The following is a 24,850-nucleotide window of genomic DNA, read 5'->3' on the forward strand; positions in this document are numbered from 1 at the left end:
GGGGCAGAAGTCAGGAGTGGTAGTTCATTCATTAACACATAGTTTTTGAGCACTGAGTTCAAATAGGTCCCTGGGTTTAGAAGTGAGGGGGATCCGGGAAGCCCAGCGACACATGCTTTTTCATTTAGCCCGCCCAACCTACCAAAAGTATTATCTTTTCAACATGCAATCAGTATAAAAGTAGTAAGAAGCTACTTCACGGTATTGTTTTCATACGAAGTCTTTGGAAGTCAGGTGTATTTTGCACTTACAGCCCGTGTACTGTTCAGCTCAAACTAGCCACACTGCAAGTTCTCAAAAGCCACACGGTGACGGCGCTGCTTTCAAGGTGCCACACCGATGACTCGGGGACACACCGAGCCTGCGGGGACTGAGAGGCTTAGCCCAGGGCGGGTGGCACAGCGGCGCCAGGAGACGCAAACCTCAGCGCGCGCCGCGAGCCGGGAGTCCTAGTCCACGCCCCTCTGCCGTGGGGTCCGACGGGACTTGTAGGCGTTGGCCTGCGGAGCGTGCCGGGAGTTGTAGTCCGCGCCCGCCTGCGGCGGCTCTGCGTATCATGGCGGGCTGCGCCGCGCTACCGCACTCTTCCGCTGGGCCCCAGAAAGTTTCGCTTCTGCCAAACAGTGGACCCACGAGCGCGTAAGTGCCGCGGGGGGCCGGCCGGGCCTCGGGGGCGCCTGGGCCGCTGTCGGCCTCGGAGCGGAGAACTTCCCTCCCGACGCGGCTTGTCACCTGTTGCCCTCACCGTCCCCGCCCATCCCGGGTCTCCCCCAGACCCGGTCCGAGCCCTTGCCCTTGGCCAGAGGGCCGGGGAGGCACCTCTCGGTCCGCTGCTGAAACTGACCCTGGAACCCTGGCTGCCTCTGGTGGTCAGTTGGAAAGACAGATCCCCAAACACCGGTTCCAGGACCCCCGAAAAGGAGCCCACCATATAGGAGTCTCAGAACAGCCCTTGAATCATTTAGGCACAGGAGGACAGGTCGTGGAGTTTCTGCCAGGATTGTCCGAGAGGCCACTGACTATAAGAAGCGAAGTTCCGGGCTCAGCCCGGCGGGGATAGCCCAGACCTTGTTTCTCCCTCCCTCCCGTAAGGGGACGGTTTGTTCATCCCGGGCCATCTTCGGGCCACGGCCCGTTCTCTTTACCTTATGTTCAGGTGCAGGGGCTCAAAATAGTACCCCCCCCGCCCCCCACCCCGTGATCTTTCCTGAAACACCTGTGGATTTGGGATTGTCTGTGGTGTGGCTGCTTGGGACTTGCGCTAAAGAGTCCATGCTATTCGGAACCTCGGCTGGGGGATGTTCTAGGGGGAGGCCTGGATTTTATTTTTGTGTAAGGAAAGCGTGTGTGTGTGTGTGTGTGTGGTTGACACATTAACCACACGTCTCCCTGTCCTGTGCACATGTATCTTCTGATGCCCCTTGTCACTCTTCACAACTCCCACTGGCTGCCCCCTCCAGAAAAAAAAAAGAGCATTTACTGAAGCTGCTTGTGTTGGCCACAGCCTCTGCCCCTCTGCTTGTCTTTACCACGGCAGTTTCCTTTCCCACAGAGAAATGGGTCAGGGGCTCTTTGAGGGCAGAGGATCAGGCTGTAATCAGCTCACTGCCCTTCTGCCCCTGCAAGCCTTGTGGTCTCTGTAGCAAGCTTTACTCCCCTGCCATCTGCCTAATGCGGCTTCCCCTGCGTGTTGGTGCTAATAAAGAGCGGTCTCGCTGAGGTTTTCTGCTTTCAGTGGCTCCCACCATCCAAAGTGTGCCCATGTCAAGTGGGCTCCACTGGACTTTCCCTTCTGTGACAGCTGCTATTCATAAATTACTGAATTCCCTGTACCAGTTGTGGGCCATTGTTCTCATCACCCTGGAAGCCAAAGTTAATTGTCTCAGTGATGGGACTCGGCCTTCTTTGATTAAAGGGATCTGAGAAGCCTCTTTGCTTTAGGAAACAGGTTTTCTGCTTCTCTTACAAGTGTTCATCTCTGGGTTGTGCTTCCTTTCGTTTTTAAGTTGTTTTTGGTATTTTATTAGGAAAATAGTGAAGCATAATCATTGAAAGGATTGTATAGTGAACATTGGCTCGCCTGTTAGAATCTACAGCTGATAGTTTACTTCAGTTAGTTTTGTAGTTGTTTTAATGTCGGTCCTCTGGCTGTTCCTTGGATGGTCTTTGCTCCGTGTGGCTGGTTTTGGGGCAAAAGCAGGCGATCAAGAGCCACACTTTAAACCACACTAGTCCTTTGGGGGCAGGAAGACACTTCCCGCCCCCCCCCCCCCCAGATGTTTGCGATGAGAGAAACTACCCAAAAGAGACAAGATCAGAACATCTGGTGACTTTGACCTGTACTGGTCACCGAGGCTGTGGGCTGCTGCCTCCAGAACGCATAGTAGGCACTCAAGAAATGGCAGTCCCTCCCTTCCCTGGAGGGGAGAGGTTTGGCTGATGGGTAACCTGTGTTTTCTGGTGATTCCAAGGACAACTTGGGTGACTCCAGACTGGAATGTCCTTAAACATGAGGCAGAGGAAACGTGTTGTCTAGCTGTGGTCTCATAGTGAAAATCACTGATAGGAGCTCAGTGTCTGGGGCCACATTCCCTGGAGCAGCCTCAGGACACACAGCAGGTGAGGGTCAAAAACTGGTGCCTTGTGACCAGCCAGAGGCCTCCCATGAGCAGAGATGAGGGGGGTCCAGCTGGTCAGCATCTGCTCACCTGGGCCTCAAAGTCATTGTGTTGCTCCAGAGATAAGCAAGACTCTCTATTTGTGATCTCATTGTCAGCTTGGGGATGTTTGCTTGTTTTTGTTTTTAAAGCTCTTGATTGGTAGAAGGGCCTCTGAGCAACTAAATGGATCAGTAGTGTGGGTACTGAAATGTTTCCTTGGGTCTATATTATCCTCTTGGTGCTTGTAGACATATTGTTTGTCACCGTAATGTCCCTGTAATAAGAGCTTCAGCCTCAGAGCACGTGGGCTCATGGCTTCTATGAGATGAGGGTGGTTGAGCGGAGCTCCGTGGGGCAGGGGGGCATTTCCCCCTTTTCCACATGTTGCAGCCGGTCAGCCTGATGGTTTTCGTGACCACTGATGGTCTTCCACATTCACAAAGGCCTTTGTGGCATTTGAAAGACACAGAGATCCTGTTTCCAGGGATGAGGACATGTACATCAGTGTGGTTCTGAGGGGATCTGTGGTCTGGTTATAGTACGTCACCCTGCGGCTGTTCTGGGCCCCACGGGCAGGTCTGGCTAACCACCTCAGGAGCCTGGGGTACTGCATCCTTGACCTGGGGCAGAAAACTGAGCCTGTGGGATCCAGAAGAAAAATGTGAGCTGAAAAAGCAACCCAAGCAAGCTGTTGGTCTGCAGGGGGATAGGCCAGGAGGAGAATCCCCGTAGGAGGACCGGGGTGGGCTGGACAGCTGAACCAGACGTGGTGGTTTCACAAGGAGCCAGAAGGAATTTCCTCAAGCTGAACCTGCAGCCCCTTGGGCTTCTTCCAGGGCCGTCTGCAGCCTTGGTCAAGAGCAGGGAGGGGGCACTTGGAAGCCTCAACCAAAGTTAGCCACTGGGAACGTCTGCTCTTCTCCCCTACGTCCTCCTTGAGGAAGGTAAAGGGTAACCTCCCCACACTGCACACGGGGGGAAAAAAGTCCAAACAAACAAAAAAACCAGGAAAAAGTAAAAAACCACAAACGCCACACACAAGGTAGGAAAAGGTCAAATAACTTCCCCAGGACAGACAGATTTGCTAAAATTGCCTGAAAAGAGTTTGGTGAGCTAAACATAGCACAGTATCACCAACTGGGGAATGATCTTTATCGCATAATCCGTTGCACGTTAGGGAATGGAAATCTCACATTGACTAGTCCGATTCCAAAATCTGAATAAGGTTCAAATTGGCAAGCCTCCGCTACAATTGGTAAAAGAGAAGATGGTTTTCTTGCCCAGCGCCAAGCCCCAGCCTCAGAGCCATCCTGGGTCTTGCTTGCCCTTCCTGTCTGCCAGCATAGCCCCACCCCCGAGCCCGTGTGCACCCGGATGTTCCACTTGTCATCCAAACACGGCTGTGCTCAGACCCATCCATACTTCCCCTCTACCCTGGGAGTGTTCCGGTTGACGGTTCCAGATCAAAGTCCCAGGGATGCAGAGAGGAGAGGGCCTTGCGTGGGCTGGGTGAGTCGGGGAGGTGGCTGTAACGGCCGTGGCTATCCTTGACCAGATAGAGTGAAGGAGGCTTCTGGATAAGGCTGCCTCAGGCCGGAGCTGTGGGGCACGCTTTATCCAGCCAGTCCCTAAATTACGTTATTCCCTTTCTTCTTGGGATAGTAATGCTGTAATATTTCCACAGTAATGACGGTATAATGTCTATAATTACAAATTACACAAGTAATTTATGTCCAGTAAAGGAAACTTGAGAAATCAGAGAAATCGAATGTTTTGAAAATTTGCCCACGTTTTCCCGCCATGGAAGGATAATTCTCATCATTTACATGTTGGTGCCTTTCTACGCCTAAAGTTTAGTTAGATCTGCGGAGTAAGAGACTACGGGTCCGGTTTTGTCTAACTGGTTCATTCATTCCCCAAGTAAGGTATTGAGGGCTCTCTAGGGGTCAGGACTGCACTCTGTGCTGGGGAGATGGTGAGTAGCAGTGGAGCTTACGGACTCATGGAGAAAACAGATTAAACGAGAAATGACCGTACGGGCGAATGGCCACAAACGTGGAAGAAAGGCAGTGGTGGCTTAGGATCCCGAGCAGCGTAGAACCCGGGGTCTCACGTGTTCTGTTCATCGAAGAACTTCTCAGGCCTCCAGTGACCTCTTTTTGGTCTATAAGCTTAGGAGGAGCTTTGCCCCTCTGGACGGGGGTTCCTGGAAGGCCAGTGCCCACTGGCCTTGTTCACGGCTGCGGCCCCCGCTCCTGGGTCAGGCCCGCCTCTTACCAGTGGTGCCCAACAAACCGCCCGGCAGGCGGTTTGTTAACACGTACGGGTTACAGTTGGCTTCTTCAAGGCTGTGTTTTTTGGCACAGCATGTTCTGGCAGAGATTCCGTTCATGATTCGTCATTGGCTGTGCTCGCCCCCTTGACACTCTGGTCAGGATTGTCCCCGCCCTGAGCATAGGATCTTGGAGCTCTGTGACGTTCTCCATGTGCGCGGGGTTAGTGCTGTTCGGGGGCAGGAATCCACAGATGCCCCAGATGGTGTCTCATGTTCGTGCAGCTGTTCCAGAGGCTGCCCAGAGCTTCCCACGTGCCGTCACCACCTCCCGGGCATTTCCTCTGGGCTCTCCGGTGACAAGGCCTCCGCCCTGCCGCCCCAGGTATGGGGGTGCGGCTCCTGCCAGAGCGGCCTGCCTTCCACCTTCCTGAAAGAGATGGTTCGGTTTCCCCAGGCCCAGAGGCAACACCTCACACCCACGGGTCTCTCCGTCCTGCCTTCCTGGGCCAGTGGACGGGAACGGGGGGGCCAGTTTTGTGTGTGTCCCGGAGGCATGACCAAGAAACCCAGGATGGCTGTCGTTGGTGGGAACGCGAGGGCCAAGAGAAAGTTCAGAAAGCGATGGGCAACTCTCAAGTCCCCCTTCCCTTTAAGAAAGAAGAGTGCAAGCGAGAAGGAGTGTTTGGGGAAGGTGACCCAGGCCTGCAGTTGGTCAACACTTTAATTAGGTCTGAGGGGTTGGGCCACCTCGTGAGGCTTTGTTCATTAGTGCTGTGACGGCACCCTCTCGAAGCTCTGCTGAGGGCAGCCTGCTCCCCGACCCTTTTGTGTGGAGCCAGCAGGACCGCCGGGCCTTCGGAGCCCCAGGTACCAGCCAAGTGCCCTCCTTTCCAGGGGTGGCAACTACATAGATGCTAGTGGCTGTGCTCAACCAGACCGAGGCGATGGACTTTTCCAGAAAGGCTTTCTGCTTTCGGCCCATCTGAACCGTCCTTGCCAACGTGCTTTCCTGGTCAGGGTGGAATTCACAACTGACATGCTCCACCTCGTCTGGGAGTGGGGGCCCCTATCTGGGTCCCTTCTCAGCTAGCGGGTGAGGAGCAAGCACAGAACGTTCTGAAAACCAGGCAGGGTTGTCTTCCACGCCCCAAGCCTGCTCCCCCTTGGATCCTTCTTTCCTAATGTGACTAGTCAGTTTGCTGTAATTGCTCCTGCCAGAGCCAGTTTCTGGGCAACGTTAAGAGTATTAGTCATTTGCACCATAGCGTAAATAAGTTTACGTGAGCCGTTTGGTGCCTTTCTTTCTTAATCTGGGACTAGACTTCTGTCTCTATTGTTACGGCATCTGGGCAGACATAGGAGGAGTTTGGAGGTCGGGGAAGAGTTTTACCTCTGATATAATACCTAAGCCATGACTAGGAACTCAGGCAATAGTCCCGGGTGCATTTAGTCCCTTTTCCACTTTACCAGAATATTGGATGCTTGCAGACATGCTGGATAAGTGTAAACATAATTTTGAGCTGTTGGCACGAGATTTCAATGTTCCCCCAAAGTTTATAAAATGAATTTCTCTGGCATTTGAAAGAGCTTGCCAGAGACAAGCGAGGGAGGTTTTTACAAGCCATGCAGCAAGGGCCCTGGGTTCATGGAGGCATGGGATACGCTCTTTGGGGCCCTCGCGAGGTGTGGGAGTCCTGGAGTCGTTCCCCTGGTGCTGAAGCGGCCAAGGCCAAGGCCCAGGCAGTGCAGACTGAAGCTCTCCGTGTCTCCTGAGTTAGGAGAGCAGCTGGCTGATGGCCTGTCAGGATCCTGCTGCTTCAGGCCATCTCTGTGATACCACAAGAAACAGATAGTCAGTGGTTGTCCCAGGTTCCAGGCACACAGCTTCTGGAACCCTAGGAATTTCCTGAGTGATGGGAGTGTCTTTTGTTAAGTGTGCCTCTTTTCAGCCACGCCTGAGTTTATGCTAATAGGGTGACCCTCCTCAGCCCCTGGGATGGCTTCAGGGTGGGGGCTGGTTGCCTGAAGAGGCAACCATGGGATTAGAGGGTTGGAACTTTCAGCCCCGCGCCAGACCTCAGGGGAGTGGGCTGAAGGAGTTAATCACTCAAGTCTGCGGAATGAGGCCTCCATTAAACCCCGAAGTGAGGGGGTCCTGCGAGGTGCTGCTGGGTGGGGAGCCCTGAGTGCATAGAAGCTTTGCAAACTTCAAACCAGCCCCCCCACCCCAACTCTGCGCCTCTCGTCTCTTCCACCTGGCTGTTCCCAGATTGTATCTTTTAAGATAAACCAGTCATCTTAATGTTTTTCCAGATCTTGAGAGCTGTTCTAGCAAATTATGGAACCTAAGGAGAGGGGATCGTGGGAATCCCTAATTTAGAGCCGGTTGGTCAGAAGTACGGGTAGCAGCCTGGGACTTGGGACCAGCGTCTGACAGCCAGGGCCGTCTTGTGGACAGAGCCCTTGACCTGTGGGGTCTGCACTGACTCCAGGTCATTAGTATCAGAACTGAACCGAACTGGAGAACCCCCAGTCGGTGTCAGAACTGGTTATTGGTGTGGAAAAAAAGCCACATGACCGTGGTGTGGAGAGAGTGCCGCATTCTGTGTCTTCCGGTGGTTAATAATGACCTCAGACCAGGGAAGAGGGAGGGCAGACTGCTAAGAGCCGTCACCCCAAAGTTCAGGAAAAGAGCATTCCTATAGGAACCATGATCTTCCAAGGAAGCTCTGATTAACTGCCTGAAACCCTGTGAGGTGGGGGCACCTGGGGGGCTCAGTCGGTTGAACGTCTGACTTCAGCTCAGGTGGTGATCGCATGGTCCGTGGGTTCGAGCCCCGCGTCGGGCTCTGTGCTGACAGCTCAGAGCCTGGAGTCTGCTTCGGATTCTGTGTGTCCCTCTCTCTCTGCCCCTGCCCCTGCCCCGCTGATACGGTGTCTCTCTCTGTCTCAAAAATAAATAAATGTTAAGAAAAACAAAAGAAACCCCTGTGAGGTGGGACCCCCATCCGCAGTGGGGAAGCCCACCGCGACCTGCAGGTCCAGCAGCCGGTTCTCTTGGGGCACATTACCTGGGTGGTGACTCAGGCTTTCCGGAAAAGCAGCTTGTGTAATCAGCAGCTGGGCACAGCTCACCCCGTGACCCGGGAACTTGGCATCAGCTGAGCGCGCTCCGAGGGTCAGGCGGAGGCGGCCTCGCCCGGCCGTGCGGACACAGGGCCGTCTCCCCAGAGTCCCCGCACGTCTCGAAGGAGCACGTTTCTGTCTGTCGAGGCTCATGACGGCAGGCCTCAGAGACGGCTGGTTCCCAGGGTCCGGGTATCCACCCGGCCGGAGCCTGTCCTGCGAGGTGCTGCTGGGTGGGGAGCCCTGAGGGCGTAGAAGCTTCGCAAACCTCAAACCAGCCCCCCCCCCCCCCCCCCCCCCCCCCCCCCCCCGCCAACTCTGCGCCTCTTGTCTCTTCCGCCTGGTTGTTCCCAGATTGTATCTTTTAAGATAAACCAGTCATCTTAATGTTTTTCCAAATCTTGAGGGCTGTTCTAGCAAATTATGGAGCCTAACTCAGAATCTGCCCTCTTCCACGAGTTGGGTCTCCGCCTGGTTTGAAGCGTGCACACAGGCCCAGGGCCTTTGAAGACTTGGGTGTCTGTCATTTTCCTCTGAGCGTCTTTCTCCCAGGAACGACAAGGCTGTCCATTGACAACAGCCAAATGAGAGGAATTTCGGGAGAGAAGCAGCCTCCAAGCTCGCTGTCCCCCTTCCCCCCCGCCCCATCCCGGTGCCCTTTCCTCCTTGGGTCTCTTCAAAAGACCTCATCCTCATTTTTCAGGCCTGGCACACCTCGGTTGCCCCCGCCTCTCACCCTCTCCCTCCCCCAAGTGGAATTAATTTTCCCTTCCTGAGGCCCCAGGGCATCTTCCTAAATTCGTCACAGTGCGGCCTTTTTTGTTGAGATACAATCTGCAGTCTGTGAGTTTTGACAAATGTATGTTTGTCAGATACGGTCATGTAACCACCACCACGGGCAAGACACGGAACAGAACTGCCGCCCCCCCCCCCCCCAATTTCTGCCGACTCTTGTAGTCATGCCCCCCCCTTCACCGCCACCCCCTCCCGCCCAGGCCCTGGCAGCCACCACTGTGACCTCTCCCCCACGTTTTGCCTTTGCGAGAATATCATGCAAATGGAATCATAAAGGACGTAGCCTTTTCCGTCTGGCTGTTTTCGCTCAGCAGGAAGCATCTGTTGTACGTGTCCATGGCCCAACCCTTTCATCGCTGAGTACCCTTCGCTTTTTATTCCTATCTCTGCATGGAGCTCTTCTGCCGTGTCCAGATAGCGGGATATTTTTCTGTCTGTCTGCTTGGTGCACAGCCGAGCTCCTCCAGGGCTAGACCGTGCCTCGCGTGCATCCGTGTCCCCAGCCTGCGCATGGAAGGAACTTGACACAGCATGGTGTCGGGGCAGCTGTGCATTGACAGCGCGGACCCTGGACTCTCTCTACCTCTCCGGGAGGGGCAGCGTGCCCACCGAGGCATCGGACCCCCTGCAGAAGCCCGGCTGAGCCTGGGTTCTGGCTCTCCGCAGGGCCCTGGCTGGCCCCTACTCAGGCTCTGTGCTCAGCAGATGCCCCAGAGAGCCGCCTAGGGATGGGCAGCCTGCCTTCTCGAAACCCACTCCCACCCTCGGTTTAGTGTCTGTGGCGGGCAGGGGGTATCTAATACCTCTTAAGGGGCTTTGGAGGGCTCTCTGTGGGCCCCCTGCCTCTCTTGGGCTCCATGTCAGGAATCGCTGGGAGTGTGGTTTTGGTGTGTGCCTGTCTCATTCCTCCGAGGCCAGAGAAGCCCTCTTTGGGCCTTGTTTGCACTGAGTCCCAGCTGTGCCAGCTTGTTAGTTAAAAATAGGCCAAGGCATATCCGCCCTGTGACAGGCCCTTCTTGCTTCAGGCTCACGCTGGAATGCTTATGTAAATATTTGGAGGAACTTGAAACCTGGGACTGTTTCTATTCCAGAGTCATATTGCCTGGACTCTTGGAGCGGGAAGGGGAATAGGGCTGTGGGAAAGGGAGGGCCAGCACGTGTGAGAAACACTCAGGGTGGCGGCTCATTATTTGGGAGACGCTGGAGTTCAGGGTGGTTCCTAGAAGCCAGCAGAAGGGGTTGGCCATTTGTAGTAGGGACGATGCTGAGCTATAGATCCACAGGGTTTGAATCAGACTGACCAGGGCCCAGACCACGATTCGCTCCTTATTGGCCCACGGCCTTGGGCGAGTTTTATGTGGCTTCTCCAGCTAGTGTTCTCTACCCCACAAAGGTGGTTGTGGGATGAAAATGATCACGCGTGTAAAGCCCCTATCAGGACCCAGCGCATAGCACACAGTAGGCCCTCACTCAGTGGTGGCTGCTCTGGCTTCCTCTAGTCTCACCACCTGCTTTTGCCAACAAGCATGACACAACCTGGTGTTGGATGTCTATGAATTGGAGATGCTCGATTCTTTTTTTTTAAATTGTTTTTTAATGTTTATTTATTTTTGAGAGAGAGAGAGAGAGAGAGTGGGCGCGTGCATGTGTGAGCAAGCTGGGGAGGAGCAAAGAGAGAGGGAGACACGGAATCCGAAGCAGGCTCCAGGCTCTGAGCCATCAGCACAGAACCCAACGCGGGACTCAAACTCACAAACCTCGAGATCATGACCTGAGCCGAAGTCGTATGCTTAACTGACTGAGCCACTCAGGTGCCCCTAGAGACGTCCATTTCTGACGTTTCTTCTGTAGAAGGGACACTGGAGCATCCCCGTGCATACCCACACTTGTCTCCAGTGCCACTCGTGTGTCCTCACCTCTGCTGGTCTTCAGCCACTACCGTGTCCTTAAATCACTTTAGCAGCTGTCCGAGCAGGGCTGGTAACTCAGGACTCACCAGCTGCAAGAGGACTGTAACCAAGCTTAAAATAGAGCCGTGTCCCTTGACTGGACCGAGGGTTGCCCGGGCCCCCGATGCAGGCCAGGCGGCGTCTACACAGCCAGGCCGAGCTGGGTTCTGGGCAGCTGGAGCTGCTGAGCCTCCACGAGCGAGCTGCTTCCCCCACAAGGCAAGCCTGGCTTTCTTTGGTCCCGAAGCCCCAGGGGTCCTCAGCCTCTCACCTCTACGCCTCTACCGCCACCGGCCAGACGTTACTAACTGTTGGTCAGAGGAAGCCAGCCTGGGGAGGACAGGGGCCGGGCGTGGGGGAGACAGGGGTCTGGTGGTGGCCGGCACCATCAGCTTAGCAGGCCGTCTGAATGTGGGTTGGGCTGGGTCTGGCCTCCCCAGAGTGACGGGAGCCCCTGGGAGGCATTTCTCAAGGTCGAAGGAGGGTGAGGCAGTCACGCCTAAGAGGGGAGAAGAGGAGAGACGCTCAGTGAGTCATGCTGTTTGGTTGAACCTGTCGCCTTTTAAGCCCCAACCCAGGTCATTGTGTCTGAAAAGAAGTGTGTCAGAAGCCAGCCAGGGAATGCCCACCGGGCAAGGCCCACACAGAAAGGTCAAGCCCTTTCCGCTGAGGGAAGACACCCAGATGGGGCGACTTTGGGCCCCGGGGCATGCCCCTCTCATCCTGTCTTCATGTTGTGTCTGTCACTGAGCCCTCCACGGCCTCCCTCTCCCTCTCCAGGTGTCACCATGGAGTCTGACCTCTGCTGAGCGGACCCAGGCGGGAGGCGCACAGCCGAGAGAGGCGGCCCGCAGCCAGTGGCCATGGCCTCCCCCATCGCAGAGAGCCAGCTGCAGAGAATCATCCGCGATTTGCAAGGTGCCGTTGGGGAGGGGACACGCCAGGCTTGGCTGTGGGGGAGCTGGGCTGTGCTCCTGCCGCCCTCTCATCCTCGTCACACGGGGAGTAACTGGAGCCCTCGGGACACGTCGCGTGGAGGTGTTTGGGGCTTGGGTGTCCGCCCTGTGTCAGGCGGGGGCGGCTGGCCCGGGCCTCCTCTCAGGGCCCTGGGAAGAGTTTGTCAACAAAATCCAATACCATTTTCTTTCTTCTTCTTCTTTTTTTTTTTTTTTAAATTTTTTTTTTTTTAATGTTTGTTTATTTCTGAGACAGAGACAGAGCATGAGCGGGGGAGGGGCGGAGAGAAAAGGAGACACAGAATCGGAAGCCGGCTCCAGGCTCCGCGCTGTCCGCACAGAGCCCGATGCGGGGCTCGAACCCACAAACCGTGAGATCGTGACCTGAGCCGACGTTGGTCGCTCAACCGACCGAGCCACCCAGGCGCCCCAAGCCAATACCCTTTCCTGGGCCTGGGTCTGCTTTCAGTTCGTGTGGGCGTGAGTGCTACAAGCCCCCTGTTCGGTCTGGCGGAATCTCAGGCCTCCGGGCCGCGATGGAGTTGGCCCATTTGGGGAGGCCGCGTTCTCCCTGCCTCAGCAGGATGGCCAGACACCCGTCTCTCTTGTTTTGTCGTCCTACCCAGTCCTGGCGGGCGGACAGCCTGTCTCCTGTGACGCACTGCAGTTCTGGGCCCGCCGCCTCCCCGACGCCCCTGAGCTCAGCGCAGGGATGAGACTCGCAGCTCCCGTGTCCCTGGAGAAGGGCCGGGGACGGTGCACGCGGAGTGAGGCAGGCTCTGGGGAGGAGCCGACCGCTTTCTCTCCCGGCTGCAGAGTCTAGGGACCGAGCTCACCCTTTTAGGTGACGTGCCGAGGGTCAGGAGTTGGGCAAGCTTCCCGCCTGCCTGAGCTCACCGGGGCTGGTCCGTACGGGTCTTCGGAGCTCCCACGCGGTTGCTACAGACGGTCTGAAGCTGACCGCTTCTAACATGTCACAGAGATTACGGCGACGCCGTCCTGAGTCAGGTTCCTACCTGCGAGCACAGTGATGAGCAGCCGCGGTCTGGTCACACCCGGGGCCGCTGGGCTAGTGGCGGCCGCAGCACGCTTCTCACCCTGCTGGTCAAAGGTCAGTGAGAGAAAAGTCAGTCAGGCTTGCCTCCCATTAGTGTAGCACTTCGGGCCTCGAATAAGCCGAGAATCACATGGCGTTCCACACGTGTCAGGCCTTATGTTAGTAGCCCGTTATGTCCTCACATTTGGTCTGCGAGGTAGGAACCATTATCCCCATTCTACAGATGCAGAGAGGGGCACAGAGAGGTTAAGTGACTTGCCTAAGGTCACACATCCAGTTGGGCAGAGCCTGGGTTTGCATACACACCAGGTGTCAGAGTCTACACTCTTAACCACACCAGCCTACTTCCAGCTAAAACGGTAGATGGTTTTTCTCCTTCAGCCTAAACACACACACATACACACACACACACGCAGAGGAAGCGAAATGGCAGGCCCTGCAAATCTGAGTTCACCACTGGCCTTGAGAAGTTTCTCCACAAAGGAGGCCACCTTTTCTGCGTGTCAGTCTCTGGTTCTCCAGCATGACTTTGGGACCCAGGGGTCTTTATTGCGAGGGAAGAGAGGACCCCTGCTAGAGCCTCTGGTCCAGGGAGGGGGCCAGACATTGGCACTTGTTCACGTACCCTTTCCCACCCTTGTCCCGACTGTCCTGGTCATCTCTGGCATCCCAAGGCCATCTGACCCGCCCGCTGAGCACTTGGAAACACCACTTTCTCAAGACCCTTCCCTTGCATCTGTTGGTAACTGTCTTCATCGGCACAGGACAGATCTTCAGCATCTAGCATGGGAGTGGAACGTCCCCAGGCGAGGGGTCCTTGGGCAGTGCGCAGCCTTCGTGCCTGCACAGGGCAGCCCACTCGTCCTCCTGGGGACAGCACTGACGAGGGCTTTGGGGTCAGCTCCTGGCTCTGCCTTTTAACCCTGGAAGATGTGGGATGAGTCCCGTCACCTTTCCGAGGTCCCGTTGCTTTTTCGTGCGCGAGGTCAGCTCGACGGTAACACCCACTTCTCAAGATTGTTGGCAGACATAGATGTATAATTCACATAAAACTAAGATTATCCCTAAGTAATGCATTTGGATTATCAGAGATTAGAGCGGCAAACTTCGTATTTCATACCCAAGACTCCTTCTTTCAAAATTTCGGGAGTTCCCAGATCAGGTTGTGAGCATTAACCCAGGCTGAGTGGTGGAGGGGGGAAAGGCTTGTGCCTTCCCTGGTCCCCGGCCCTCCCCCGGCTCTCAAAGCCAGCCGCGGCCAATACTTCTAGAGGGTGCCACTGGACAGCAGTCACTTGTGAGAATTAGTCCCAAGAGCCTGTCTTTGCCCTTTGCTGACCTCTGCCTGAGGGGTTGGTAGCGATTGCATTTTAGCGGCTCGGGCTCAGCTTCAGTGCCGGGCCGGCCTGCTTTCCAGCTGTGGTGCCTGGGAGCTCCTGTTCCTTACGAAGAAGGAAGGTCGCAGGGGAAGGTCGTTTTGTCCAGCAGGCCCCAGCCATCTAGCTGGGGGCACTTTGCCCAGTGTCTACACCAAACACAGCTTCTCACAGTCTCTCTGTCCCACAGCAGAGGCCGTAAATGAGAGTCAAGGTGGTTTTCCTTTCTTTGTGCACAGGGAGGTCAGTTCTCTCAGAAGTGGAGAGGCGAGCCCCGGAGTCAGAAAGCCCTTGAGAAGACCAGGGTTCTCATTCCAGCTCTGCTGTTCACCGCCCTTCGTCTTTGGCGAGTGCTCTGACTTCCCCAGGGGCTCCTTATCCGCCAACAGGGATGATGATATCAGCCTTCATCGGTCTTTTTTTTTTTTTTTTTTTTTAAATGTTTATTTTGACAGAGAGAGAGAGAGAAAGGGAATCCCGAGCAGGCTCCATGCTGTCAGCACAGAGCCCGACGTGAGGCTCAATCTCACGGAGCGTGAGATCATGACCGGAGCCGAAATCAAGAGTCAGACACTTCACCGATGGAACCACCCAGGCGCCCCATCAGCCTTCATCATTCTTAAGTTTTTTTGTTTTTGTTTTTGTTTTTTCACATTTTAACAGTTTGGAAATTGGGATCATTTTAAGACCAGTCGCGTGTTAGATTTGTCAAAACAAAACAACCCTGCCCCTCAGTGCCATATTCAGTGAGAAGGCCGCGCAAAGGCCTGGCCCCTGAGGGGCCCTCAGCTCCCAGAAGCAGGTGTCGTTGTCGTTCTTGGGATTGTTCTCTTATTTGCACATTCTGGGGCTTCTTGAAGCCGGGACTTACCCTGTACTGAGCAGTAGGGTTATGGGGAAGAACGACAAGGAACGTGGCCGGAATGAAGGGCAAAGCTTTCTGGAAGTCACCGGCAGGGGCCTGCTGAGTGACCCATGCACATAGCAAATGTGTGTTGCATGCATATTACGGGCCTACATGGTAGAGGCCTACAGGGATGGCCGAGAAGTGTGCCCCATCAGGGAGCTGTTCTAGAATACCTACCTGGGGGCTCTCAGGCCACCTGGATGCCTTCAGGCCCGGCATTACGTCCATCGAGCGTTTCATATCGCTTTTTGTTTCCAAGGGGCTCTGCCATCATCGACCACTTGCTTCTCGCGCGTCCTGGGGGTAATTCTGTTTCTCCCTCTGAGGTCAGTTATGCGTTCCTGTTTGTTGTCTTAAAGATGCCGTGACAGAGCTAAGCAAAGAATTTAAGGAAGCAGGGGAGCCCATCACGGATGACAGCACCAGCTTACACAAGTTTTCTTATAAACTCGAGTATCTCCTTCAAGTAAGTGACTCCCGTACCATGTTGATTTCTGCTCTGTTCTGTTTCTCTCTTGCATGACTCATCAGCCTTCAGGATGTGGGTCAGACAGCTCTGTGGAGCCATCAAGCCCTGCTGGTTAGACTGAAAGTTCGTGCAGTCCCCGGCGAGAGCTTGAGCCTCCCAAGTGCAAGCCTCTGAAAAGTCAGAATGTTGCCCCTTAGGATGATTGTAGGAATCAAGAACATTCTTTAGAGATTTAGGTCATCTTAAGGCAGGTCATGAGGTCACTGGATAGCAGGGATCTTCACTTTGGGGCAGTCACAGACCCCTTTGAGAGTCTAGTTAAAAGCTGTGGAATCTGTCCCCAGGCAGACGTGCATTGCATGCACACCCAGTCACACGTTCTCCACACTGAAGATGATCCAGAAGCCCCCGTTTTAGATCCTTGTTGCTCAAAGTGTGGCCCACAGACCAGCAGCAGCAGCATCACCTGGGGGCAGGTTAGAAATGTATTCCCAGTTCCTGCCCTGACCTGCTGAATCAGGGTCTCTGAGGTCAACCTGGGAAGTTTTGTTTGAACTTGCTCGCGGTGTGATGCTTCTGTCCGCTTGGTTCAAGAAACGCAGATCTACAGGGGCGCCTGGGTGGCTCAGTTGGTTAAGCGTCCAACTTTGGCCCAGGTTAAGATGTCAGAATTTGTGAGTTCAAGCCCCGCGTCGGGCTCTGTGCTGACAGCTTGGAACCTGGAGGCTGCTTCAGATTCTGTGTCTCCCCCTCTCTCTGCCCCTCCCCCACCCCATGCTCTGTCTCTCTCTCTCAAAAATAAACAAAACATTAAAAGAAAAAAAAAACACACAACCACACAGATCTAGAGAACTCTGCAGATGTGGAAAACCACAGGCAATCACAGGAGGCAGGAAGGAAGTGGACCAAAATGTTAACGGAAGTTCTCCGAGGGACAGGGCATTGGGCATTATAGTTTTTTTCTTTTTTTTAGTTTTATCCAGATTTTCTAACGATTTATCGGTCTTACTTCCATAACCAGAAAAACTACTACAAAATGCTATGTTATAGAAAGAAGCACCTTTATCATTCCGAACACCCTAAGTTTGCAACGTCACATCCCACCAGAGCCTGTGTAAGGGATGAGAGCCTGCTGGGGCCTGGGGAGAGAGGCCCCAGCGTGCTAGAAGATTTTACCTTTCGCGTGCCTTTTCAACTGGTTCTGGTTCACGATGAGAAATGATTTACAGACCTTCTTTGTTTTCAGTTAGGTTTTAGTTTTGGATTTGAAATGACTCAGAGCCAGCATTAATTTGAACTTAACTGCACGCATATTAAAACAGTGTTGGAACTTGAGTAACTGGGATGAGATGTCACCAACCCATTTCCCTACGTTGAGACCAAGTTGACCCTCATGTGTTGCCCTGAAGACTTTCCACTTGTATTTCTTCATCCTGTGTTACTAAATCCCCTTCGGTGGTCTTCCTTCCCACAAGGTGCACAGAGGGGTTACCTTTTTTGCGGGGGGGGGGGGGGGCTGTTATTCCTAAATCTCACCAGTTGTGTGAACTTGAGCCGGCCACCTAACCTCTCCTAGCCTCTGTTTCCTCATCCGTAAATTGGGGATTAAAACACCCTCCTTTGCCAATGAAGGGCCTTGCCCAGCACCGGGTAACTAAGAAGGTTTTGCTGTTCTTTATCGTTTAAATGGTGGGATGAACAGCAGCGGGCGTGGCCCTCCTCTCTCTGTCCCTTCCTGTACGCAGTTCGATCAGAAGGAGAAGGCCACCCTTCTGGGCAACAGGAAGGACTACTGGGATTACTTCTGTGCCTGCCTGGCCAAGGTGAAAGGAGCCAATGATGGGATCCGATTCGTCAAGTCGATTCCGGAGGTAAGTGCGTGGCTGAGGGTCCCACATCTCTCTCTCCCCCCGCCTGAAGCATCTCTCACCTGGACCCCCGCAGCAGACGGCGCCGTGAGGACGTGGGGGTGGGGGGTGGACGGCTGGTAAAGAAGTAAGGAAATTGGTGCCCAGTGCGGGCTCCGGGAAGCCACCCAAGCGAGCGCTTACCAAGCCCGGGGGTGGCTCGGTCCTGACCCTGTTCCCTAGACCCCAAGTGGTCTGCCTGCTTGGAGGCTGTTCGCGGGACCATGAGGGAGGAGGGGTTGCACGCAGCACGGGACGCCTCCGCCTTTTAAAAAACATTAGTTCCTTAGATAAAATTCTTAGAGTTTACTAGGTGCTTTCCCTATAATTTGCCCAGGAAACTTGTTTTTGTAATGAAGAGAGTGATGTGAGACCTCAGGAGATGTTTCTTAAAATGCTGGTTATGCTAAGTAGCTTCCTGTGTTCTGTTCTGAACCCCTGGAGAGCAGAAAGCCAGGGCTTTGCTGTGTTAGAGAACTCTGGAACAGCACATTCTCCCTCTCTCTCTCTTCTCTCTCTCCCTCCCTCTCCCCCCTCTCTCCCTCCCTCTCCCCCCTCTCTCCCTCCCTCCCCCCCTCTCTCCCTCCCTCCCTCTTGCCCCTCTCTCCCTCCTCCTCTCTGTCTTCTCTCTCTGCCTCCATCCCTCTCTCTTCTCTCTCTCCCCCTCTTCTCTCTCTCCCCCTCCCTCCCCTTCCTCCCTCCCTGCCCCTCTCTCTTTCTCTCCCCTCTCTTTCTTTCCCCCTCTTCCCCCTCCCTCTCTCCTCCCTTTCTCTATTCCTCACTCTCTCTTCCCCCCTCTCTCTCCGTCCCCCTCTCTCCCCTGTCTCTCCCTCTCTCTCTGTCTTCAGCCTAGTCCCTCTGGGAGTGAAGAATTTTGCAGATTCAGGAGCAACTAAACCCCTAGATGTGGGGCGGGAGGCCTAAAGGGTTTCTACCTTTCCGCTTCCTTTTCAGTGCCTCGTTAGTACAGTTCAAATCCCGGTAAAGCCGGCAGCTGTGCCCCCTGATGGCCCTCCCAGGGGCTCTGAGGTAGCCCTCAGAGGGTGCTCTGAGATCCCTTCCCGCCGCCTGCCAGCTGGAGCCCGAGGGGTTTCTTCTTACAGAGAATGACAGCGTTAGATACGTTGACACTGAGGGTCGAGCGTTTTCCACCCTCTGACATCTGAGAAAAGGAGGAAAGACCTTGGCTGTCAGGCGTCTGTTCCTTGGATTTCCATAACGTCCATGCAGCGCCACGGTCTTGAGCATTTTAATGCATCACCCACCAGAGAGGGTCTCATTGCCTTCTCTCCGAAAGTCTGGAAGAAGTTCTCAGTGTCGCTGTCCGGTCTTCCACTCCTCAGAGCACCGGAGGCCTTTGACTTTACGGCTTCAGACAGCTGAAGTCTGCAAATAAGTTTAGCTTAGTCCTCACGGCCCAGGGTTACAAAATGCTGAAATCTACCTCTTGCATAGCACACAGACCTTTAGATGATCCAAGGCCAGGGAAGCTGACTTCTCAAGCAAAAAAGCGTTCCCTGCTTGTACGGACATTGTCGGTTTCCTGGAGGCTGTGTAGACCGGGCTCCCCGCAGGCACCCTTGGTGGGGATTCCCGGGAATGGCACCAGGCCACAGGGCTGCCGGGTGCTCGGGTTAACTGTACCGATGGAGTGTTGCCCAAAGCCGACAAGCCAGAAGGTAAAAGTTAATGGGTAAGGAGCATAGCTGGGCCCACCTCAGGCCCCCTCGGGGTGGGAATCAGCCCTTTAGGCTAAACTCTTCCAAGGCTGTAATCAGCCACTTCCAGGGGTTCCGAATAAGCTCAACCTGGCCTACGCGTCTTTCCCCGAGATGGACAGGCTCCCTTCCGGGGTGCAGCGCGCCATTGGGCTGTCAGCACAGTGGCCTGGCGGGAAACCGAATCTGCTCTGGAGTCCCTTGCGGACTTCCTGCCCTCTCCAGCTGTGGTAGACCTTCTCGATACAGTGCAGCGAAGTTTGGACTAGGTGCTAAGCATTTAAGGAGTTAGGTAAGGAAAATGAACCCATGACCTCAGAACACTAAAAAATAAAAAAGCTGTGCACTGTTTTCACTCAGAGTACAAAGGATGTTGCAAGATACCTCTTTAAATAAATCACTCCACATATATGTAACCTATATAATCAATTTGGGGGGCGCCTGGGTGGCTCAGTCGGTTAAGCATCCGACTTCGGCTCAGGTCATGATCTCACGGTTCGTGGGTTCGAGGCCCCCATCGGGCTCTGTGCTGACAGCTCGGAGCCTGGAGCCTGCTTCGGATTCTGTGTCTTCCCTCTCTCTCTGCTCCTCCCCCACTAGCTCTCTCTCTCTCTCCCCCTGTCTCTCTCTTAAAATAAGAGGCTCACAGCCTCTCCTGTTCTTGACGCTTCACACCTTTTTATTTTTTTAAGGCTACTTCATATTGTGGTATCGTTTTCTTGAGTCAGCAATCCAAAAACCCCCAGCTCTGAGCTGCAGGGGTGCTGCGTACTGGAATGTTTACCTCATCGATTCGAAAAGGCCGTACTTGAGGCTGTACCACAGATTTCCTGTCTCAAGCCCGTGCCACGATTGGCGTCCTGATGGCGTGGGGTGTCAGGACCGTCTTTTGGTTGGAACGGGGCTGCCCCTGTCCCCCGCCGCCAGGCTAAACATTTCTCACCTCTGACGGGGTGAGGAGGGTATGGGGTCTCTACTTACCCCACTCAGACCCCCGAGCCTGTCAGGGCAGGGTACACATGGCAGCTTGAGGGGGCCCTGAATTCCTTCCCGCTCACGTGGAGCTGCTGGGGGCGAAACATCGGGAATGAATCCCGTTACACAAACCGGCCGCCTGTGCCCACAACTGGCAGAGCCCTGCTTTGGCCGCCTCACAGCAGAGTCTCTGGCCGGCACACCCACCTCCCTCCCAATAAGCTTCCGGAAACCTCTCGAGAAGCCACGTTCGGGCACTGTGGGGTGAGGTTTCCAAGGCGGGCCCGCAGCTGGACCCTTCCGTGCTGTCTGTTTCAGACTTCCTGAAACGGAGCCACACGCGATGCTTTTCTTTGTTACCCCAGTGTGACCGGGCTGCCTCGAGAGAGCCCAGCTCTCTCTTACCCCCTGGGTACCTTCTGACCAAGTGCAGAGCTGGCCCATCTTAAATCCGACCGGGACGGCGTCGACACGTCCCGATTTTACTGATGGTTTCGTGAGAACGCCGAGTGGGCCATCACACATCCATCCGAACTTCTTATAAGTCCCCCCTACGCACCCCTGCCTTTCCCCTCCTCTCTCTTCCCCTCCCGCGGGGGCTCCAGCCGGCCTTCTGGCCTCTTCCCCTGCACCTCAAAGCTAAGCCGGACGTGAGGCAAACCGAGATGGCCCCTTCCTCGAGCTCGCTTCATCTTGGTGTGAGGGGCCCCTCCTCTACCTGCCACATTTTCTCCTAAGTGCCCCCAGTGAGCTCCCACGGTGTCCCACCTGACGCCAAACCCCAGAGCTCCGGGTGGGGCCGGGGCGGGAGAATGACGCACGCGTCCTGAAAGCGATGTCCCAGAGCCTCCCGTGAGCGCGTCTTCCTTGCCGTGCTCCCCGGAGTCTGCGGGTCCTTCTCCCCTGGAGGACGCCGAGGGGCCTGGCTGCTTCAGGCCTCGCCCTCCGGGCGACTGGGGGTCAGGCGCCCGGCTCCTCGTGGCCACGTGCTCTCCTCGCTTCCAGCTCCGGACGTCTCTGGGAAGAGGAAGGGCGTTCGTTCGCTACTCCCTGGTGCACCAGCGGTTGGCGGATACCTTACAGCAGTGCTTCATGAACACCAAAGTGACCAGGTAAACGCACGGCTGCGCTGGGCTTCACGCCGCGAGACGAGGCCCCCTCGTTCGGGACAGCGAGCCCATGGCAGACGCGCCTGCCGGGCTGGCCCCCCGGCCCTCCCACCCACGCGGCCCTCTCCCACCTGCCCGACAGCAGCACCGCCCAGTCCCAGGTGAGGACCTGAAGCCCCGAGAGGCCGAGGGCCTTTCTCCGGGCCCCACAGATGCTGAGTCCCGACGCAGGAGCTCGGATGCGGATCTCTGAGCTCGTAAGGCCGGGGCGTTTGCCCCCGCGGCTGGCGTGTCCTGGGGCCTGACCCTGATGAACGGACCGGCCCCGCTGGCCACCCTGAACCACCGGGCCGCAGCCTCGGCCTCTCGGCAGAATCAGCTATGGGATTTTTAACCCCACCGGGCCCGGGGCCTCGCCCGAGACCCCGAGTCGACACCTGCTGGCTGTGTCTGGGCTCTCTGGACGTTGAAGTAGGTGGCCAGGTCGAGAGCCCGGGTTGTCCGGGGGGTCGGTCTTTGTGGCGCTGGTGCTGAAGCCTGGGCCGCGGGGGAGGGAGAGAGGGGACTGAGCGTGTCACCGGCGTGTGGAAAGAGGAGCTACAGGTCCGGCACCTATCAGCAGAACCTGCCGATTTCCCAGCAGCCTTTTCCAGCCCCCCCCTCCCCCCTCCCTAGGGAGGGTTCTTCCACTCAACCAAAGAAATCACTTGTGGATTAAAAAAAAAAAAGATTGGGGGAAAATACTGTGTTTCATTTGTCGTCTTTAAGATTGATTTGCATAAAGATGTATGTCTCATGCATGTGACGGGCTTTGTGAATTCAGGTGCGTTAAGAATCTTCTCACGTTTGGTTTGAAGATTATTTTGTTCCAGGTGTTTGGTGAGAACTGTCACAAGCAGCTTGGCTTCCAATGTGTCCCATTTCACAGGCGTCTTTGCACTCATCAGCGTGGCCTTTTTATTTATTTACTTTAAATTTTTTAGCGTGTGTTTATTTTTGAGAGGGATAGATTGAGAGCACAAGCAGGGGAGAGGCGGAGAGAAGGAAAGACAGAATCCCAAGCAGGCTCCGCACCATCAGCGCACAGCCCGCGCACAAACCGCAAGATCATGACCCGAGCCAAGATCAAGACTCGACTGCTTAGCCCGCTAAGCCACCCAGGCGGCCCTCAGTGTGGCCTTTTTAAATTAAAAAAAAAAAATTTTTTTTTTTTAATGTTTAGTTATTATTGAGAAAGAAACAGACAGGCAGACAGACAAAGTGTGAGCAGGGGGAGGGGCAGAGGGAGAGGGAGACACAGAATCTGAAGCAGGCTCCAGGCTCCGAGCTGTCAGCACAGAGCCCAAGATGGGGCTCGAACTCACAAGCTGTGAGATCATGACCCGAGCCGAAGTCAGATGCTTAACCGACTGAGCCACCCAGGCGCCCCACAGTGTGGCCTTTTTTAAATTCTTCTTGCTCCACGTGAAGCGAAACAACCAGCACCTCCAAGTGAGGATATTTTGTTTCTTGGCTTTAACATTGGCGTCTGGACAGAATTTAGCCGTGAGCTCACCGTTCTGTTGGTGATTTCTCTAGAAGGAATAGAAGATGAGGTTACATTTCAAAAAAGAAGAGTTCTTTCCCCAACAGCTGTCCCTTTCCGGGCAAATAATTGAGATTTAAGTTTTCTCATATCCTTTTTGGGAAAATAGATAGGATGTAAACAGTAAGTGAATATGCGTCTAGTTCATTCCAGCAATTTCCCTGAAGAGCAAGCTCATTCGAAAGAAAATCAAGTTGGTGTGTGTGTGTGTGTGTCTGTCTGTCTGAATTTAACTCATTAGTCACCGGAGTTAGAATTTGTTAAGGCAGAGCCGTATCAGGTTCAGTCTTTCCTTACCCTTTATTGCTCTTGCGATCAGTCCCTATCTGTGCTTCCCTGCAGTGACTGGTATTATGCACGGAGCCCCTTTCTGAAGCCGAAGCTGAGCTCTGACATCGTGGGCCAGCTCTACGAGCTGACTGAGGTTCAGTTTGACCTGGCATCCAGGGGCTACGATTTGGACGCTGCCTGGCCGACGTTTGCCAGGTACTTGGACGAATCGCTTGGTTGAAAAGACAGGGAAAAGAGATGCTTGAAGTTCTCAAGATTGCCCCCAGTGTCCTGCCAGCAGTTGGGTCGCTCGGTAAATTACATAAATAAAGGTTTGGCAGCTCTCTTAGGCCCTCCTGATGGAACAGACGTTGTCGTGTCTGTGATTAACGATGATAACATCAGAAGGCTCCAACCTGAAACTCTCCCCATCAGCCAGGTGTCAAATGAGTCAGTGGAGACACATATGCAAAACCTGAGGTTTCTTCGGGGGCGGCCTGCGGGGAGCCAGTAGGTTTTTTCCTGGTTGTGTCCTTGCAGAGTTGCAGGCCGCAGGAGAGGGAGGTACAGCTCACCCATGCACGGGTTGCTGGAAAAGCTGCAGGATTTTCACTTCTTACCAGTGTGGCACTCCCGTGCCACTCCAGGAGGGAGATGGGAGGGGACAGGCTCAGATGACAGGGGGACCTGCCCAAAGTCACCCAGCAGGGCTGAGGTGCCAGACTCGAGCTCACCTCCACTCCAGCGTTCTTTGTTTTGCTTTCTTTTGATACAGATTTTCTTTTAATGTAAATTTTTATATTTTACATTAGGAGTATTTTCTGTGTAGAGAAAAGTACTGGACATGACAATGCCCATGGGCCAACCTCCCAGATCAAATAGCTAACTGTTTGCCGTATTTGCTGCACATGTCCTTTTTAAAACTTTTTAATTTTGAAATCAATTCATAATTACCAGCAGAGTTGCCCCCGAAATGCCACAGAGCGTTCATCTGGCTGTTACCTCGATTTCCCTAATTACCAGTGTTTTACTACAACTGTTTCTATCATTCTTTCTCTTTATCGGTACATGTTGGTGTATTTCCTAGGCCAGTTGAGAGTAAGTTACAGAGTCGATTCCCCTCTCTCTATTCCTAGGTACCTCATGGTGTATTTCCTAAAGTCAAGGGCACCCTCTTATGTATAACCTCAGGGTAGTTATTAAGATTGGGAAATGAATATTGATACAATGCTACTGATTTATAGGCCAGATTTTAGGAATTATCCCAATAATGTTTTTTATAAACCAAAAGCCAGCCCAGAAACACATGCTGCAATTCATGCCAGGTCTCTCTGATCTCTTTGAACTTGGAACAGTTTCCCTGTCTTTGTCTTTGATAGTGTAGACATTTTGGAAAAGCACAAGCCAATTATTTTGTAAAATGTTCCTTCGTTTGTGTTTGCCTTGGCTATTCCTCATTGTGAGGTTCAGGGTAAGTATTTCCAGAGGGAGTACCCCAGATGTTGTGTCCTCCTCAGCATATCGTCTGGAGACACACGATGTTGATTTGTTTCATTACCAGGGTGGTTAACCGTGACTATTAAGTCATCTGGTGTTTCCAAGATCTCCCTAAAGTTACTGTATCTCCCTTTGTAATCAGTGTGTTTTTTTTATTTTTTTTAATGTTTATTTATTTTTGAGAGAGACAGAGCGTGAGTGGGGGAAGGGGCGGAGAGA

The 24,850-nt window shown here is 54.2% G+C and overlaps 1 protein-coding gene and 1 long non-coding RNA gene across 4 annotated transcripts in view; one reads left to right on the forward strand and one right to left on the reverse strand.

Moving 5' to 3' along the window:
* The first annotated feature begins 507 nt into the window (after window positions 1-507).
* Window positions 508-24,850, forward strand: part of FYCO1 (FYVE and coiled-coil domain autophagy adaptor 1) — a 74,063-nt gene continuing 49,720 nt past the window's right edge. For 2 of the 3 annotated variants that reach the window (XM_086698430.1, XM_086698431.1), the window contains exons 1-6: window positions 508-639; window positions 11,586-11,723; window positions 15,461-15,567; window positions 17,316-17,441; window positions 21,176-21,282; window positions 23,207-23,350. In XM_086698430.1, coding sequence (XP_086554556.1) covers window positions 11,669-11,723; window positions 15,461-15,567; window positions 17,316-17,441; window positions 21,176-21,282; window positions 23,207-23,350 — 539 coding nt within the window. In that variant the 5' untranslated portion in view covers window positions 508-639; window positions 11,586-11,668. The remainder of the gene's footprint in view (window positions 640-11,585; window positions 11,724-15,460; window positions 15,568-17,315; window positions 17,442-21,175; window positions 21,283-23,206; window positions 23,351-24,850) is intronic. The other variant, XM_086698432.1, reaches the window with a different exon arrangement.
* Window positions 6,470-8,326, reverse strand: LOC147583630 (uncharacterized). The gene is made up of 2 exons (XR_015248418.1): window positions 8,007-8,326; window positions 6,470-7,879 (listed from the first exon to the last, which is right to left on the reverse strand). It is a non-coding gene; the product is annotated as an uncharacterized LOC147583630 (long non-coding RNA).

This window comes from Puma concolor, chromosome A2, assembly GCF_028749965.1.
Source record: "Puma concolor isolate L17-30 chromosome A2, mPumCon1.1.hap2, whole genome shotgun sequence".
NCBI lineage: Eukaryota > Metazoa > Chordata > Mammalia > Carnivora > Felidae > Puma > Puma concolor.